The 18,963-nt window shown below is 48.8% G+C and overlaps 4 protein-coding genes across 4 annotated transcripts; 1 reads left to right on the top strand and 3 right to left on the bottom strand.

The window, feature by feature from the left end:
* Positions 1-293: 293 nt before the first annotated feature.
* On the bottom strand, positions 294-1,958 carry BDV27DRAFT_152247 (FAD-dependent oxidoreductase; the record flags this gene model as incomplete). Its single annotated transcript, XM_032071526.1, has 6 exons — positions 294-431; positions 492-687; positions 749-931; positions 980-1,172; positions 1,223-1,385; positions 1,449-1,958. The coding sequence occupies 6 exons, from the start codon at positions 1,956-1,958 to the stop codon at positions 294-296; spliced, it is 1,383 nt and encodes a 460-aa protein (XP_031933446.1).
* A 1,794-nt stretch (positions 1,959-3,752) lies between these two features.
* Positions 3,753-4,940, bottom strand: BDV27DRAFT_140545 (uncharacterized protein; the record flags this gene model as incomplete). Its single annotated transcript, XM_032069679.1, has 1 exon — positions 3,753-4,940. The coding sequence occupies one exon, from the start codon at positions 4,938-4,940 to the stop codon at positions 3,753-3,755; it is 1,188 nt and encodes a 395-aa protein (XP_031933447.1).
* A 3,680-nt stretch (positions 4,941-8,620) lies between these two features.
* On the top strand, positions 8,621-15,219 carry BDV27DRAFT_152249 (beta-ketoacyl synthase; the record flags this gene model as incomplete). The annotated part of the gene is made up of 7 exons (XM_032071527.1): positions 8,621-8,916; positions 8,977-9,268; positions 9,321-10,294; positions 10,461-10,654; positions 10,706-11,029; positions 11,097-11,302; positions 11,353-15,219. The coding sequence occupies 7 exons, from the start codon at positions 8,621-8,623 to the stop codon at positions 15,217-15,219; spliced, it is 6,153 nt and encodes a 2,050-aa protein (XP_031933448.1).
* Positions 15,220-15,645: 426 nt separating this feature from the next.
* Positions 15,646-18,034, bottom strand: BDV27DRAFT_79200 (sugar porter family MFS transporter). Its single transcript, XM_032077609.1, has 8 exons — positions 17,789-18,034; positions 17,700-17,738; positions 17,587-17,648; positions 17,403-17,530; positions 17,157-17,346; positions 16,707-17,103; positions 16,148-16,626; positions 15,646-16,085 (listed from the first exon to the last, which is right to left on the bottom strand). The coding sequence occupies exons 1-8, from the start codon at positions 17,835-17,837 to the stop codon at positions 15,840-15,842; spliced, it is 1,590 nt and encodes a 529-aa protein (XP_031933449.1). The 5' UTR covers positions 17,838-18,034; the 3' UTR covers positions 15,646-15,839.
* Positions 18,035-18,963: the final 929 nt, after the last annotated feature.

Here is an 18,963-nt window from a genome sequence, read left to right on the forward strand (position 1 = left end):
TAAGATGTTGTGGTTCAGGGAATAGAATCATCGAATATATATAAATTCAGAATGACGCCATTCATCAGAACGCAGAACAACACGGAGGAGAAAGCATAAAAAAGTATAAAAAAAATAAAAACAAAAACAAAAATAAAAATAAAATGATTAAAATAAAATGAATAAAATAAAACAAAAAGCAAGATTGTAGTACTGATAACAATAAATACAAAACTTGAGAGAAGGAATTGTATAGCAACAACCTCCATATCAATCCAAAATACTGGGAATCTAAAAGCAGCAAGCATACCACCTCAAGCTCGGAATGCTTCCTCGGGCCAGAACAACTTTGTGAAGAATTGCCCAATTCGACTAACGAGAATCGCAACTGGGATTGCAACGGTTGCAAAAATCGAAACTAGATATCCAAGCATTCCGTCAAGAGGGAATGGCTAGGCAAGGATGTCAGCGTAGGTGTGCTATTAATGATAACCCTTTTTAGTAGAACCTACGGGATCAGCAACAGTGCCTCCACTCCTTTCTACCCAGTCAAAGACACGGGGAAACATCTTCTTCTCGTAGCGACTGCATGACTCACTGATATCCTCTGACGACAGAGCCTTTCCGTTCATGGCTTGGAGATTGAGGTGGATGAGTTCAGGCAGGATCTCGGCACAGTCGAGGAGCGCCTGGTTCCCTCCTTGACCTCTTTCATAACGTTAGCTTATACCCGTGTTTTACAAGAACCACGTGAGTGACGCTGCCCTACCTGTTTGGTAGCATGGCATGCATGGCATCACCGAGCAACCACACCCGAGGGTGACCCTCTTCGTTGGATCGGGCTTGAGCAAGTGAGCGCCAGTTGGTCGGTAGGCGAGTGCTTGCGCGCAATCTAGCTGCATACATGTCATCGGCATCATTATCCGTCGATCCACTATCCACCATAGTGCGACTACAGCAAGTTAGCCGGTTGACACTGTTGATAGTCTTCACAAGTTACCATTCTGGAGCCCAGTCTTTGACATAGTCCTCACAAAGCTTACGGAGATCGGGTATGTCGGAGAGGTTTTCATACGGGATGTGATGCCGTGGAATGTTTATCCCCCAGTAGAAGGATGCCACCGACTCATCATACTTCCCATTGACGATATCCCGTTTACCTTCCAGCGGCCGGCCGGAAGACGGAATATAGACTATGACCATACAGTGAGACATGTAATGTGCAAGCAAAGGAAAGACATACGGGCATAGTATAAAAGAGCACCCTGATGAAAAACCGCGACTGGAGCTTCCAAGAGCTTCCGCGGTAATTTCTGAACGCGAGCAAGGGGTAGTCTCCCTTTGACATGAAACGACCAGTGGCTTGTTATTTCGACTAGATTTCGAGCCCCAACCTGCTTGTTGATCTGTTTTCGAGTAAGTATCGAGTATCGAGTGAACTTCGAGGGAACTCAAGGAATTTAACGCACTTTGGAGGCACTCCCATCAGCCCCGATCAGTAGGTCGCACCGGTCGCAAGTGCCATCAGTGAAGTAGACTATCACCTGCTCGCTGCCATCCTCATGGATAACCTCGTAGTGACTGAAAACCTTCCCGAAATGGATCCGACCGGCTTCCTTGATCGGCTTCACCAGCTCATCCCGTAGGACCAGGCGATTAATCGAAGCACCTTTGGCGTAACCCGGCAAACGGCTGAGGTCCAGGAGAGACCGGAACCGGTAGGAATAGATCGCGGGCGCGGTAGAGAGAGAGACATCGGTCTGAGAGAACCTGCCATGGATAGTGGCTACCTGCGACTTGGATAGGCAGGCTTGAAAGCCCTTATTTGCGTCTTCACCTAGCCGGATGAGGTAGCCTGTCCGCCGTAACTCCGGCTTGTCGCGTTCGTATATGCTGAACTCGATCGTGTTGTTTAGCAAACCGTTCGCAAGCAGAGAGCCCGCTAAGCCAGCTCCGATTATGATCACCTTGAACCCCATTGCCTTTGCGTTGGGTTCTTGAAACTTGTTCGGCCGATTTCGTTAGCTGGATCCGATATATGTGGAGGGGCTTTCCATTAAGGACGCCACGATGTAGGTGGTTTAGGCTCTGTTAGGCGAGATATCTCGTATATGTTCGTCTCGTATTCCTGTATAACCGTTAGTGAGCAACCGCTGGCACTAACTGTGTCCGACTCCTCAAAATATGTATCTGTGGTATAAAGAAGCGTTTCGGCGGCAGGTTCCAGGCCATCCTCAGATCTTTACCGGTGTATGATAATAGGTCTAGTTGATCCCCTCGGTGTTGACGACGTTTGCTTTGATTGAAGAATAGTCCGAGCGCTGAACTTGTCTGCCGAACGGCGCAAGCGGTTATTGGAAATGCCCCGCGGAGAACTGGCAATATGATTTCTTACATTGCGAAGTGAGTAGCAGTCAGCGTAGCAATGCATATATGCGCTAGAAATAAACCATTAAGAGAAGCATGGACGAAACTAGCTCAAAGGCTGATGGCAGATTCGGCCATCTCAAGCGACCCGCTCAAAAGAATGGGTTCTAATACGATGGAGGCTTTCTCGAATCTAGCTAATTAGGTAACAGTTTTTCTATAATTATAGACAAGGAGGGCAAACTAGACTAGATAAGCTGACATTGGTAACGTAAGGGCAAAGATTGTAATTCACAACTAGGGTGACCCTTCCTCGGATAGCAAGTTCGGTGGCAGGTTCGGCTTTCTTCCAGACTGTTTGAGAATATGAGACCATGAAGGTTATCACAAGCCCTCGATCAGTACAGTAAGGACCGGGAACTCGCGGCGATTCACCCAGTGTCCATGTGTTAGCTGAGACTTCAGGACAACAAAATCGGAGATAGTAATGATAAGCAGTGTAAAAAGCGCATATAAGCGAGAGGGCGAGGTTTTCGCCAGTGGAAGATACAGATTTGATATTGCGGAACAGTGTACGGGATTGACTTCGGCGTGCGAGCTCAAGTCTAGTTTTGCCGTGGTATAATTGCATTGTACGCGCATGATTGGCAACAAAGCCATGGCTGGTAAAGCCACCGGAGAATATTGTCATTATTCACAAAGCAACTGGCTCGTCGCGACCCTAGCGCAATCCATTCCCATGATATCCACAATATAGAGTATCCATGGGGAAATAATGAAGGTCTGAAAGCGCGTTAATCACGCAGTGTTTGTGTTGCCGTTCTGAGGTTTACGGTCTTTCTATCCCTTAAGACATATCTTGAGCTTTTATCTATAGATGATATATACCGTAGAGTAATGGATAAAGCCGACATTAACCCAGTCGGCTTTCCAATTGCATAGTGCCTATAAATAGAATGGGCAGTCGGTTCACTGTTGTAGTTTTAATGGTAAACCCGATTGTAATAATCCTTTCTACCGTACGCCGATTGGGTCGTTGGCGAACCGTAAGTAATAAACAATAAATACAGCCTGTCAGACCTGTCTGGTAAAGGGCTTCTTGGGTTAACTTCGCGTCCAATTGCTGTTCTCTAGAGTCACATACACTAGATGTACAGTGGAGGTAGTCCCATGGTAAATATCGGGACCAAAGGAACGTGGAGTTTTTCTTTGGAAACAAACGGCTTAAGCTAGGCTAATCCATTACAATTGAGCCAGTTAAGCGCTTATGATGCCAGTCTAGACGTCAGGTCGTTGCCTACCTAGTATCTCGGAAACAGACACAGTAAGGGCATGAAGGATATACACGCGGTACTAGACAGCCAAATATCTGAACACTGCCCCGCAAATTATACACCATTGCTTTCCTAGCAAACGGTAAAGGACTGTCTAGAGGTACAAAGTTCATCCACCTTGCTTGTTAGATCATTCAGCGTTGACGATAGAAAGTGAGAAACAGCCCCGAGGAGAGTGCTTATCGGTTCTCGCTCATTATGCGATCTTCCAAGTGCACTCTCCCGTATCATGGTCAGAAGTTTGCTGACATACCCAAGCTCACAGAGCAGGACCTGAGCTGTGATACGCTGCTCAGCAACACTATCAAGTTCGAAGTCGCCGAAATATATTGGTGTAGTCGGGTGAGGTTCCATGAGGTTAACAGAGCTCTTGGTGGGTGAGTGCTGATTGATGCGATCGAACACTGCTCGGTACCATGATAGAACTTTTGACATTGTGGTTACAATCAAGAAAGGCATGTTATTGTCCTCACGGCAGTCGGTACAGTCTCGAGATAGAAGCTGCTCAAGGCTTTGAGCTGCTGTGCGATTAATCTTCAGAATGTGGTCGTTTGATGGCAGCCCAGAGCCCCTCTCCAATCGACATGTGTCTCCAGCGCGGTACATCTCTTGCAAAATATTGAATGCTAGACTGCCACATGGGCATATATTTCTTGATGTCCAGGAATCTGGAGATGAAAAGTAGGACTCTGACACACTCGCGTCCAGTACGGGATGCGATTCACTTGCTCCAAGGGAAGCGAAAGACTTGATCTCCACTTGGCCTGGTAGGCTGTTTGTTATCGGGCCGAAGTGATCCAGTAGAGCTGGCTTAGCCGATACTTCGTTCCTGTCATAATCACCCATCCCAAGGTACATATTGCTGAGCTCACCGTGATAGTCAAAGCAGACGCGTTCCAGCCCTGGGAATGCAGAAAAGTCCGACAATGAGCTCACAGGCCCCTCAGGCATCGGATGTTGGGTGACTTGTAAATCTCGAGCTGCGGATTGGTGAAAGCTTTCTACTGCTTTGAAAGCGACTTGTCTTCCGGTTCGAATATAAGAACTCGGGAGTGGAGCTTGGTTTGCTGTCGAGCGCCCTTTCCACCGATACGGACCATAGACACAATGTTGCTGTACTGATTCACATCGTTCACAACGCGGCTTCTTCTTGTCGCACCGAACTTTGAGCATTGTACAACGGTCGCAAGTAGACCGAAGTCTTCTAGGGGCCTGTGGTTTATCTGCATGTTGCCGATTGATTGGTCCTTTGCTGGACATCTCCATTCTGAGACGCTGTATAATATGTCAGAAGGAAGTAGTCAATACCTGTATACGTGCAAATGTGAAGGGCCACATACTCATATCTCACTGTGATGCTCTGTTCATAGATGCACCCAAAAAGTAGCGAGGAGGTGGCACCTGGTGCACACGAGACAACCCCTTGCCAGTACACCTATATACGCACTGAACATTAGGCCCATAGAAGCTTCCATCCCCATCCTCAACATACGGACTTCCTATTCACTCTGCTACAGGGCTAGGCAGCAAGCAGGGATAAACTTTGGAAAGCTCGTGTTGCGAGGGCGCCCGCTTAGGGAACATTTCCCGAAGCTGGTATGAACCATCAGTAAGACGACAAGGTATCACAATAGATCTCACCCGGCATGGTGGGCAATACAGACATGGCTGTACCTAGTTCACTGGGCCCTCAAATCTTCATGACCCGAAGATCAATTGGCTGGAGGCCACCCACATCCTCCCAAGCTCGATTTGGAGCAACAGGCTGACAGGATCTGTCTTACCTTGTTATATGTTACGGATTTCTAGCAAGTCCAGATGGGGCGTGGCTGGGCGTGGCGAGCTTTGACATCGATCTGAATTAGAGGAGTGTCTTATCAGAGTTCATGGCTCGCAGGGTACGTGATACGAGCCCTAATATCGCAAGTGTCGGGACACCTCGTCATAATGCAAGCTGCTAAGTAGGCCTCAACTTGACATGGTTTAGAAATTAGGCAACACAAATCGATATTAACGGTTATCGCTAGAGACAGTAGGTAGCAGCACTACCCTAGCATCCCACTACTGCAACACTGTAACACTACTAAGAATAGCCATCCTGAGCTGAGGAAAGAAGAAATTTCGCTGAACGAACAGGCCACTGGGCGAGGTGATCAGACATTGTGGCCCACAGGGTCAGCCGCACATGTAAGATATATCCACGGTGTCCTTTGACTGGTAGACATAACCATTTGGACATTGGACAATGCAGATGGATTAAAAACTCGCCTAGACGTCCACGATGGCTCTTAAAGCACTAGAAGCCAAGGCAGACCGTTTCATGCACTCTGGTTACCCCGTGGTGCGCAAGTAAGAGGCTAGCAGGTGTTGTGGGCTACCTACAAAGTGGCCTTAGATGGGTCTTTCTTGACTCGTTATTGACTGAGAAGCCTTATCGGAGCCTTCTCTAAAGTACAACATAAAGTGTGATTAGAAGAACACCTGAGATGTCTAATTTCACCTAGCGACTATGTACTCTGACCACCAAGCATATTAGCGCCACGTAGTATCAGATTGTATTAGCTAGGTCCATTAATATCTCTTAATTGGAGGGTGAAGAGACTTTGGCCTTCTCAAAGTAGTACGTCATTTCTGTACTTATTATCCCCATCTTCTTAGCTTGGAAAATATGAGATAGCCTACGGAAACTATTTGGAATACAACACATTGGTCTCAGGTGGTGCGCTAAAAAGTCTCGTATCCGATGTTCAGGATACCAAGTTACTGTGTGAGACAGGATGAAGAGGCTATATGAAAGTGGTCGAGGGGCTATGGGTCCATTCCGCTCGGGCTGCTAAGTTATTTGTTCCGAGTCCAAGTAATGCCTGAATTATTTCTTTCTGATAAATAGACTCCTACCCCTTGAGAATGCATTGGCTGACTTTACATATGCCCTGCTTGAAATGTAGTTGACTCTAATTGCAGTATTTCTGCGGAAGGCCTTCTGAAAGGGTCTGTAGCTAAGGCCCATCACACGTACGGAGAATTAATTCGAGGAGGTATTGAGTCATAAAAATAAAGCCTATATCACTTTCGATACTGTGGCAAATCTATACCTTATAGATTGGGAACCCATAGGGGACCTGTGTGAGCAAAAGGTGGGAATGGGAAGTGTCACTATGCCGTCGGTCACCGAGACCGCACCACAGACGGATCAAGTCACTAGTTCAGGTGCGAGATACGGGCCCGACTAGTATATATGTGTTGGTAATAGTAGTACTCATGAATTCCAGACCGTGTGATGCATTTGCCATCTCGGTCTTTTGCTCAGCGCAAATCGGCCCTCCCAATATGAATTTACTAGTGGAGTAGGTAAGGATTAGGCAAAGCATTACCACACGATCTGCGTAAGCGGTAAAAGCGCCCTAAGAGCCGCTGGAATATAGTATTGCATAAGGACAGGGGAGCCTACTGAATCATAGTGCGCATGAAGCACCTGTGTCCAAAGCATACCTACCACTATCTGAGAAACCCCTCAACAATTCCATTCCACTTTACAGGGTCAGACGACATCCAACGGATGAAAGAGAGTGGTGTAATCCCCAAAGGCTTTGTGAACATCTCTCAGCCTCAAGTGTCACGTTCCAGCTCTCAACCTGATGGTGCCTGCATCCAGAAGATCCATGCCCAGCCCACAAGCGGCGGCATCCCTGTACTTGACTGAACTAATCTTGCCATGCGGATGACCTGTGCCAGAGACCGACCTAAGTATTAGTCAATTGCTTCAGTACTCAGGTGGATCACGCCGGAAAGCAATACGGATACATGGGCTATAATCTGTTTTATGGTTATAAGAGCCGGGGTTCGTATAGTTAGGTCGGGGAGACATTGGATAGATTGTAGGTTTTGCGTTCGACAGACGTCAATCGTAATGTTGGATATCGTCATTTGACCACCAGAATTATCATTGTCAAATGCTATTCGTCACGGTCTTAAGGGTTGCGCCAGAAAGCTATTTGCATTGTCCTGTTGTAGTGCTTGGATGTGCAGTGAATTATGATTTCATGATTCAAGACGTCTAAAATAGTGTAAAACTCAATACAGCCTCCCCTGGTCAGCTGGGTAAAGGCACCTGCGATTGTTGATATGAGAACGGAGGAGGTCAATTTTGCTAAAATTCGGCTTTTTGCAACACTTCATCACAAGGTAGAGAAGATAGCGCGAGCAGTCATCCTGGAATGCAGGCAGCCGTGGGATATCGGCTTCTGACCTGCTTAGTGTTTTGAATGATAGCAAGGCGTTTATTTTACCTCCACATATATATAAAGTAGATAATGTCGAGATGACATATGAGTTCACCGAGCAGAGCAGAATCATTCTAGCTACGGGTAAGCTGTAACCATCAGCGAATGCGGAATACTATGGCTGATGCGATCCTACCACCGAAAACGCCTGAACTCATAGGCCCAAGGATAGGCATCCTTAGCCATAGCCCGAGGACCGCGAAGCCTTGCTTACATCCCGAGGTATCCGAAAACGGTGGCAGCTGCCACTAGTTCATCTTATGAGCTCCAAAATGGATCCACCTTCGGTATCCTACCTCTTGTGCTACCTCGGACTCACAGCAAGATAGGGTGAGATGCCCTGATGTCTGTAAGCAGATGCACGGATAAGATGCGATGCCCGTATCAAGCCAACCTTACAGTCATCATGACTGAAACGCTGAGGCTGACCCTCTAGGCAAAGTTGTTTCGGGCTTCCAAGAAAGTTAGACTGGCCATCTTCTGGGCGACAGGGCTATTGGTGACAGACATGCTGACCTGTTCTCAGCCGGTCACAAAGATTTTATGTTAGACATATAAATGTACATAACCCCAGTAGTACCTGGTGCAGGTAAAGGATCTTGGTAGCCCTCAAGGCCAAGAGCTCGACTGTCAAGATCTAGTCTATTTGTTAGCACCATGGTAGTCGAGGAGCGCAAACAGATTATTGTCTTCGGAGACTTGACCTGTGACTCGGTCGCGGGTCTCCGAGCCCTGACCACTATTAAAGACAATCCTCTGTTGATCTCTTTTTTCGAAAGAGTTACATCAGTTCTTCGAGAGGAGATCGGCCTGCTTCCGTTTTCGTCGCGCCAACGATTCATCCGTTTTACGACATTCGAGGAGCTTCTCGCCAGAGTCCAGCGATCAACTGGTCCGCATCCTGCCCTTGAGAAAGCTTTAGCGTGTGCCTATCAACTGGCATGCTTTATCAGGTAGGCTTACTCTAACTCTGAATAGTACAGAAATGCTGGACTGACTCGTGAGCGTAATAGGCAATACACATCGCCTGGCCAAAAGTATCCCTCGGCTCATCAGACCTCTCTCGTTGGACTCTGTACTGGCCTTCTCAGTGCAGCGGCTGTGGGGTGCTGCGAAAGCATCACGGACCTCCTCCCCCTGGCAACACACACTGTATTGATCGCGTTTCGCACGGGTTTATTTGTTGCCGATGTGCGTGACAGACTTGAGCCGCAGACTGGGCCACCCGTGGCATGGAGTGTCCTGATCCCCGGCTTAGAGGGTGACACAGCTGTTTCGACCTTGAAGAGGTATAGTGAGAAGAGGGTACATAGGCTAACCCTGACATACCTGAATCTTGTACTGATACAAACAATAGGGCCTTCCTGCAACGTCAGCTCCATACATCAGCACATATGCCAATGCAGGAGTTACTCTGAGTGGCCCACCGAGCGCACTTAATGACCTTCTTGACTCAGGCTGCTTCCCAAAGAGTCGGTCTTTGACTATTCCTATATACGCCCCATACCACGCTTCTCACCTCTATGGACAGAAGGATATAAATAGCATCAACCGAAAAGCTCTTACGACCCAATTTACATCATACGAGTGTCAATTCAGCGTGTTGTCCTCCATCACTGGACAAAGAATTGAGGCCGATACATACGGAGCATTGATTGGTCATGCCTTGGTAGAAATTCTCCGGGAACCACTTCGATTGGACCGGATTGTCTCCTCACTAGGCGAGGCCCTACTATCAGATTCATCCGCACAAGGCTGCACAATCCTTCCCATCGCAACACTAGTTGGGCAAAGTTTTGCTACTGCACTCCGAAAGTACGGTGTCCCGGATATAACTGTGGACCCCTGCATGAACTCCAGTATTGCCGTGCGAGATGATAGAACGTCTACCACTGGACATCTAGGACACTCTAAACTAGCTATTATCGGATACTCTGGCCGGTTTCCTGATGCTAACAATAACGAGGAGTTCTGGGAACTCCTTCATGAAGGCCGCGACGTGGCTAGCATAACACCTAGTAATCGCTGGGATGTCAAGACCCATGTGGATCCGAGTCTCAAAAAGAAGAATACTATGGGCACGCCGTATGGATGCTGGCTGAAGGAACCTGGCCTCTTTGATGCCAAGTTCTTTGCTCTAAGTCCTAGAGAAGCACCACAGGTTGACCCTGCGCAACGTCTCGCTCTTATGACCGCGTACGAGGCAATGGAGTTCGCCGGATTCGTGCCCGACTCAACACCATCTAGTCAATCCGATCGCATTGGGGTTTTCTATGGTACGACAAGCAACGACTGGGGTGAGACGAATAGCTCACAAAATGTTGATACCTAGTACGCTTCCACTTTATTTACGTTGTGCTAGCCCGACGTCTGTTCTCCCTATGCTTTTTCTCTACTTCTTGTTCCTTGTTTTTCTTTTGTCGTTTTCTTTCCTCTTTTTTTCGCCCTATTTGTGTCGCAGATATTGGAGCTTCGCTGCTAACACAACACCTACTAGTTACATTCCTGGATCCTGCCGAGCCTTCATCCCAGGACGCCAAAACTTCTTCTACAAATTCAGCGGCCCAAGCTACAGTGTTGACACAGCTTGCTCCTCAGGGCTAGCTGCCCTCCATCTTGCCTGCAACTCGCTTCTCAAAGGCGACATCGACACAGCCATTTGCGGCGGCACAAACGTTCTTACCAACCCCGGTATGCAAAATGCTCTATATTATCACAGCGCCAGATACTGACTTTCGTCAGATATTACCGCCGGTCTTGACCGTGGACATTTCCTCTCTCGAACAGGGAATTGCAAGACGTTCGACGACGATGCAGATGGATATTGTCGCGGAGAGGGCGTATGCACAATGGTCATTAAACGGTTGGAAGATGCTAAGGCGGACAATGATCCGATCATCGCTCTGATTCTTGGTGCATATACTAACCACTCCGCTGAGGCGGAGAGTATTACTCGACCGCACATTGGCGCGCAGAAGGCAATCTTCGAGAAGGTCCTCACTTCGGCTGGTGTTGACCCTTATAGCGTGGGATATGTGGAGATGCATGGTACTGGGACTCAGGCTGGTGAGTACTCCGGCTTTCCTATTTGCTGGTGCTCGATGCAACTGTACTAAGTTATGTGTTTGTGTAGGCGATGCCAGGGAGATGAAATCTGTTCTGTCCATCTTTGCACCCGAGACTGAAAGGCAACGTTCTGATGCCGAGAGGTTGTTCTTGGGCTCTGCGAAGGCTAATGTTGGCCATGGGGAGTCTGTCTCTGGGCCTATTGCTATGATCAAGTCGCTTATGATGTTGGAACGGAACGAAATCCCCCCTCATTGCGGGATCAAGACGAAGGTGAGATGGAATTTATGCTCCTCGAATCACAAGATATTGACTCTACCAAGATCAACAGTGGCTTCCCGACGGATCTCACGGAGCGCAATGTGCACATCGCTAAGAAGCCGATTCCCTGGGAAAGACCGAAAGGAGGTGTTCGCCGAATCATGATTAACAACTTCTCCGCCGCCGGTGGCAATAGCTCTGTGTTGATCGAAGATGCACCAGTCCTTCAGCCGAAAAGCACGGAGACTGATCCTCGTTCCACCCATGTCGTAGCTGTCAGTGCCAAGTCGAGTACTGCGTTGGTAGCCAACATCAAGTCTCTACTCTCATACATAACCACTACAAAGCCTGCACTCACTAATCTATCTTACACTACCACCGCTCGACGCATTCATCACCCATTTAGGATCATGGTAAGTGGCTCAGACCTGCCCGAGATTCAGGCTTTGCTGGAGAACAAGCTCGGTTCTCCCACAGTCCAGAACCGAACCACAACCACGCAGCGTGTCGCATTCGCCTTCACTGGCCAGGGATCGCAGTACAGTGGCATGGGCGAACGCCTACTGCATTTCGGCACCTTCCGCAGCGACATCGAGCGATTTGACGGTATCGTAGGAACCCTCGGTTTCCCTTCCTTTTTGCCGTTGCTGGATGTGGGAAATGCGGATATTTCCGAGCTTCCTCCTCTGGTCGTCCAGGTTGGAACAGTATGTATCCAGATAGCCATGGCGCGTCTGTGGCGATCTTGGGGAGTTGAGCCCTGTGCCGTGGTCGGCCATAGTCTTGGTGAATATGCAGCACTGAATATCGCTGGTGTACTTTCCGAAGCAGATACGATCTTCTTGGCTGGGAGACGGGCGCAACTGTTGCAGGAGGACATTTCCGCGAACACCCATGCCATGCTTGCTATCGGCACCAGCGTGGAGGAAGTGAGGTCGCTGTGTGACGGTCTGGAATACGATATTGCGTGCATCAACACACCAAGAGAGACAGTCTTGAGTGGTACAAACGAGCAGATTGACCGGATACTCGATGTGTTATCTTCTAAAAACCTCAAGAAGACCAGACTCCGTGTTCCATTTGCCTTCCATTCCTCCCAGATGCAGCCCGTTCTTCAGAAGTTCAAAGCCGCTGCGTGGGGAGTTAAATTCCACGAGCCAAAGATCCCCTTAATTTCGCCTCTGCTTGGAGAAGTGCTCAAGTCGAAGGAACCATTCGGACCGGAATATCTGGCTCGCCACTGTAGAGAAACTGTCAACTTTACCGCTGCACTAGATAACGCAAAGGTGGATGGGGTCATCAGCAGCGCGATGTGGGTCGAGATAGGTAGTCATCCCGTTGTGTCTGGATTACTGAGGAACAATCTCGACTCCACACTCAAAAGCGTTCCAACTCTGCAGCGCAACAAGGACACCTGGAAGGTACTCACCACCAGTCTCTCTGCCTTGTACGAGTCCGGTGTAGACATCAGATGGTCAGAATACCACCGTGACTTCGTCCAAGCCCTTTCTGTCCTCCGCCTCCCATCATATAACTGGGACCTGAAGGAATACTGGATGCAGTATGTCAACGACTGGTCCTTGTACAAAGGAGATGCGCAGTTCCTCAACGGGGCACCTGGGCTATCGACTACGTGCGTTCATAAACTCGTGGAAGAGAAGAAGGACGGGAGCAAAATCACCGTTGTGGGTGAGGTTGATGTCCTCCGCGACGATGTGGACCCGTTCGTGCGTGGCCATCGCGTCAATAATCTGCCTCTTGTCACTCCATCCGTGTATGCTGAAATGGCACTCGTGATTGGCGAATACCTCCGTAAGCAGCAGAACAAGCTTTCTGGGGCCCTGGTGGATTTGCAACATATGGATGTACAACGACCGTTCGCCACCAAGAGTAAGGGGAAAGGGCCCCAACTTTTGCAATGTCATGTCGTACTTGACTGCGGGACCTTCAAGGGATCTGTGGAGTTTTGGAGTGTCACTCCAGAAGGAAAGAAGCTAGTTAGACATGCAATCGCTAGCATCACATACCCGGATGCGAAGTCCGCCCAGACGGAGGTCCAGCAGCGTGCCGAGAGCATTCTGAAGGAAATGGAGGACATGGCTGCAAGAGTCAATACCGACGACCGGGTGCAAAAGTTCACCGGTAAGACCGGATACAACTTGGTATCATCACTCGCCTCTTACGACCCCGAGTATATGGGTGTTTCTTCGGTCCTCCTGGACAGTGCCCGGTTGGAAGCTGTGGCGACTGTCAAATTCAACGATCCGCGAGCAGACGGGGTGTACCATGTTAACCCGTACCTGATCGATAATCTTGGACAACCAGCTCTCTTCGTTATGAATGCTAACGACCAAGCGGATCTCAGCAAAGAGGTGTTCGTCAACCACGGGTGGAAGTCCCTGCACTTCTACAAGCCGCTGTCTATCAAAAATACCTACAGATCCCATGTTCGGATGAGTGGGCCCGACGCCGATGGCCTGTATGGCGGAGACATGGTTGTCTTTGAAGGTAAAGAAGTGGTCGCCGTGTACAAGGGTGTAAAAGCACAAGGAGTCCCGCGAAGACTCATGGATTATATCGTCCATATGCGAGACGACTCAAAGGCCGGTGCTCCCACTGGGGGAACTCTCAATGCTGGCAATAGCGCTGCACCAAGCTCAGCAGCGGATTCATCAGCCCAGATTGTCAGTACAGCCACCGGCTCAGATAACTGGCAAGCGGCACTCAAGATAATATCCGAGGAGAGTGGTGTTCCGATCTCCGAACTGTCACCCGAAGCAGCATTCGACGATCTCGGCGTGGACTCGCTTCTCGCCTTGCTTTGCGCCAGCCGATTCCGCGAGGAACTTGGCCTGCATTACGAGTCATCGATATTCCTGGATCACCCGACCATCAAGGAGCTAGAGGCATTCTGGAAACAAGGAGCACCTGAAACCGGAACAGTGACTGTGAGCGGCCGCGACGCTGTCCTGGACTCCATGTTTGCCGAAGCGCAAGCAGAGGTAGACCAAGACAAGAGCGGTAGCGACGAGGACAGATCATCACTAGGCACGAGCTCGTACGAACTAATCAATGCCAACACAACAGAAACCACGCCGGAGATAAGCAATACGTCTTCACCCAAGGTCTCCGCAACGTCGCTTCTCCTGCAGGGCAACCCAGCTCTGCCCTCGACTGTCAAGACTCTATTCATGCTCCCTGATGGCTCGGGATCATGTTCCTCCTACGCAGGGCTTCCGCGTATACACCCATCCATAGCTGTCGTGGGTATCAACTGTCCATTCATGAAAACCCCAGAGTCCTACACCTGCGGAATCGACGAGGTCACACAGATGTACATAACCGAGATCCGGCGGCGCCAGCCTCATGGACCGTACGCGCTGGGTGGATGGTCCGTGGGTGGTATATTCTCCTACCATATCGCGCAACGACTCGCCGCACAAGGTGAGCAAGTGAGCGAGTTGATTCTAATCGACTGCCCAGTCCCCCAGGGTCTTGACCATCTCCCACGTCGATACTACGAATACTGTGATACAATCGGACTACTCGGCGACGTGAACGGAGTCAAAAGGGATCCACCACCCTGGCTGATCTCCCATTTCGAGGCTTGCGTCAACAGTTTGCATACATACCACGCAACACCATTCATGTCCGATGATGTGCCCCGTACACAAATCATCTGGGCCTGCGATGCTATCGACCAACACTGCGAACCGAAGTTCGAGCGTAGACCAGATGACCCAGAGGGATTGAAGTTCCTCACGGCGACAAGAACTGACTTTGGCCCTTGTGGCTGGGAAACTCTTCTGCCAGAGGAGGATATAACCCTGGATAGCATGACAGGGGCAAATCATTTCAGTATGATGAAGGGGGAATTTGCGAAACGTTTGAGTGAGATGATTGAGGGATTTCTGATGATTGGAAATTGAACTGTTAGATTTTTTTTCTTTTCTTTTCTTTTCTTTTTTTTTTTTCGCTCGCTTTCTTCTTGTCTTTTTTCTGCTTTTACGTTTCTATGTTCAACGCCGTATTTAGGTTTCTGTCGTCTGTTATCATTTATATAATCTTGTTTATTGATTCAATGTCTACAATGCATGCGTTCACTTTTAACTTTATGTTTTCAACAGATCCTTAAAACGCACTAACTGCATATCAAGATAATGTTGCTACTTCCACTGTGTTTAACTTGTCTATGTCGACGGCAATCTTCGGTAAGTCGAATGAGCCTTCATTCCTTCGAGACAACCGAGCGACGACATAGCGAAAGCTACAGAACCCTAACCAACTACAGCCGGGATCAGAGTATCCAATCTACGAAACATGCCATGTTTATAAGGAAATCACACCTGACTCAATAGTGTAAGGGCATTGCTACTTGTAATTTGTATCACAAAGCCAAGCTAACTAAACATTACCACAATCACGATAAGAACCCAACAAACAGCTCCTAGTCCATCTCAGTCTTCGGTATATGAACCTCAGTCTAAGACAAGGTAGGACAAACAATTTAATCTCTCCCCATGACATAAGCAGAGTACTTAGTTCATCATTACACTTGCTTCTCAGGGGTGACCTGCGTAGCAGACACACCAGTAGCATCGTGTGCAGGGGTAATCTTGAGATTCCCTTCTATGATCTCTTTCTCGAGCTCCTCCATACGGCTCCGCTTCTCGAGCTTGCGCCAGGCTGGGAGTCCGCTGTCAAAGACATCGTCCATTTCCTCCAGCGTATAACCTTTGGTTTCGGGGGCGGTTAGGAACATGTGGATGAAGGCTGCGGTGTTGAAGGCAGCGAACTGTCATACAGAAGTGGGTTAGTGAATGTCAATATTCAGTGAAGGGTGCAAATAGAACATACAATCATGTACATCTTCCAGTTGATCGACCAGAGCAGTGGTGGAACGAAGAGGGCCAGCAGGCAGTTCCAAACCCAGTTCGAGGCGGTAGCGAGCGAGACTGCTTTGGCGCGGACTTTCGCGGGATAAATTTCGGCTGGATAGGTCCACGAAGTCGGGCCGATGGTCGTCGCGAAAGAACACACGAACAGATAGGACAATGCGATAATCGCCTTTCCCACGGCGGGGTGGTCAGCGACCGTCCACGAAATAGCATCGAGCTTGGGGTCGGTATGAGGGTTGGGCGCCCCAAACCCTCCCTGCAATCCACCTTCTATGTAAAGGAAAATAGCCTGGAGGAAGAAGCCAATTAGAATCGCGGGCCGTCGGCCAAATCTGTCGAGGTATATAATGGCAGGTAAGGTCAAGGCTGTGTTGAGAATGTATTGAATTGACGCGGTCAACAAAGGCGATCCGGTGCCTGTGCTCTGCATGATATAGACTATGTAGTTGTTAGCAGGATTTCAGCTTGCCTCAGCTAGCATTGGCTGTTTCTTTTGTATTAGGATATGTTAAACATACCGATGTAGTACATCATCACGTTCATTCCGCACAGCTGCGACCACATCTGCAAGCTCATACCCAAGATGACACGCTTGAAGATGCGAGGCTTGACGAGCTCCTGAAAGCCAGTCGCCGATTGCTCCCGCTCTAGAGCCAGAGCGTCTTGGATTTCTTTGTATTCTGCAAGGACCTTGGGGTGGTTGACATCTCCTTTACCGTGCAGCTTCGAAAGCACATTGAGGGCTTCCTCCCAACGGTCCTTGCTGGCGAGCCAACGAGGAGACTTGGGGAAGAGGAACATGCCAAAGAAGAGGATAACACCGGGTACAATTTGGATTCCCCAAGGAATGCGAAAAGCAGCGGTGCTCTGCGTGGGATTATTCGGGCCGCCGTCGATGTTGCTCGCTCCATATTGCTGAAGGGTTGTCAATATGGCAATGACAGTCATGAGAAGCACGCGACACCCACAATGAAATACTGAATCAAGATACCCCATGTAATAGCCCATTGCTGCAGTGATATAACTCGTCCTCGAATTTCCTTTGGTGCGATTTCGGCCTGATAAACCGGGACCATTGCAGACGCGATACCGACGCAACCACCAGCGATGACACGACCAACGACTAAAAGAGCGATTCCGTTCGAAGCACACATAAAACTAATGAAGATTAGCGCAATTCATCTATATTCCACTGAGCGTCGGGTTTCACCTACATCGAGCCAATGATCCATAGAATCGAAGAGAACTGGATGGCCCTAACTCGCGAGAAGCGATCGGCAATAAAGCTAGAGCACAGCGCACCGACGAGAGAGCCAAAAGGCATCGCACAGGTGATACTACCCTGGTAATAATTAATATGCAGAACGAAAGTTGAAAACCAGCGAAACAATCGCTTACCTGCTTGTATTGACCACTACCCACTTGGAAATAGTTTGTATATGCCGCCGTACCCAGGACACCTAAAGAGAGTGAGCTTCCTTTCTGAATCACAGGGCGACAGGATTACTTACCACTCATGGATGAGATATCAAAACCAAACAAACCACCACCTGCGAAAAGAATCAGTCCGTGGCTCCTAAGCCAGACATGGATTGTTCACCTAGAGTGGCAAAGCCACAGAGAAAGTAGACGTTGTAGATTTTCTTCATGGTGACAGTTGCTGTTGACACCCGGTCAGCGACGCAGGAGTCAAGGTCGGGTCAAGCAGAAAACATGTGAAGGAAGTACCCAGCGACAGGAGTCTCTGTTTAAATAAATATGCCGACTGGCTACAGTGAATGGAGCTTTGGGCGGCTGTCAGAGAGTCACTGGTGAATTTACAAATGTAACACTGCGCGCATGTCGGCTGACGGGCATGATTGGAGAGGAGGGATTAAAGAGCCAGAATTAGGTCAGTGATTGGGAGATCATTACCTTGTCAGAGGATAGAGAATCACAAGTTGCACGGCGTGGCGGACGCCACCAAATAAGAGGCGTGGTTGTGATTCGACGGGAACGGGTTGTGTCTATGAGTAGAGTCTCGTATTTCTGATCATGGGGGAATCAACCTTCCCCGCAATTGTGATTCTGGGGTAAACAAAGTCTCTTTGAAGCTTTGCCTCTGTTGCTTAAGCCTTTCAAGTGGGACGGGGAACGAGGGAAGTTCTTGCAGGGGAACATTGTGCGATACCGATGGACAAACAAAGGAACATGGGGGAAAACATGAGTCTGGGACTGGAATCAGTTCCAGATCCACGTAACGATGATCTTCGACTCGCTGCAACATTCTGACTCCCAGAATACGACACTGTCTGTGCCGTACCATGAGTCTCATCAACCCTAATTCAGTTAAAGATCAAAGAAGATGCTGATCCATGCACCATTGATAGGCGGAATATCTCCTTGGGCCCTAATCGTGTCCAAGCCCGCCAAGGCTGCTTAATGCGTCAAAATAAGAACTTCCAAGACCTTAGTGGTCAAAAGGCGTTACACCACATGGCACTACGGAATAGAAAAGTAACATTAGTAGGGCACAGACTATGGCAATCAAACCATGGGTACGCTCATACCTTCGCTCCCGTGACAACGAACCCGTCTCAACCTTAGGGTTACATGAATGTCACGCTCAATCAACTGCCTCGGTCGAATTTTCAATATATACCCGAATCATTCCAAATCCTTTCTTGAGCAGTATGCAGGGGTTTGCAGGGACCGACATTTCTTCACCAGATTAGACGTCGCCCAACAGTAGCAGGCTACGCAACTGGATTTATCTCAACATTACATATCTTTACC

The sequence above is a fragment of the Aspergillus caelatus genome (assembly GCF_009193585.1).
Source record: "Aspergillus caelatus strain CBS 763.97 unplaced genomic scaffold BDV27scaffold_4, whole genome shotgun sequence".
Taxonomy (NCBI): Eukaryota; Fungi; Ascomycota; class Eurotiomycetes; order Eurotiales; family Aspergillaceae; genus Aspergillus; species Aspergillus caelatus.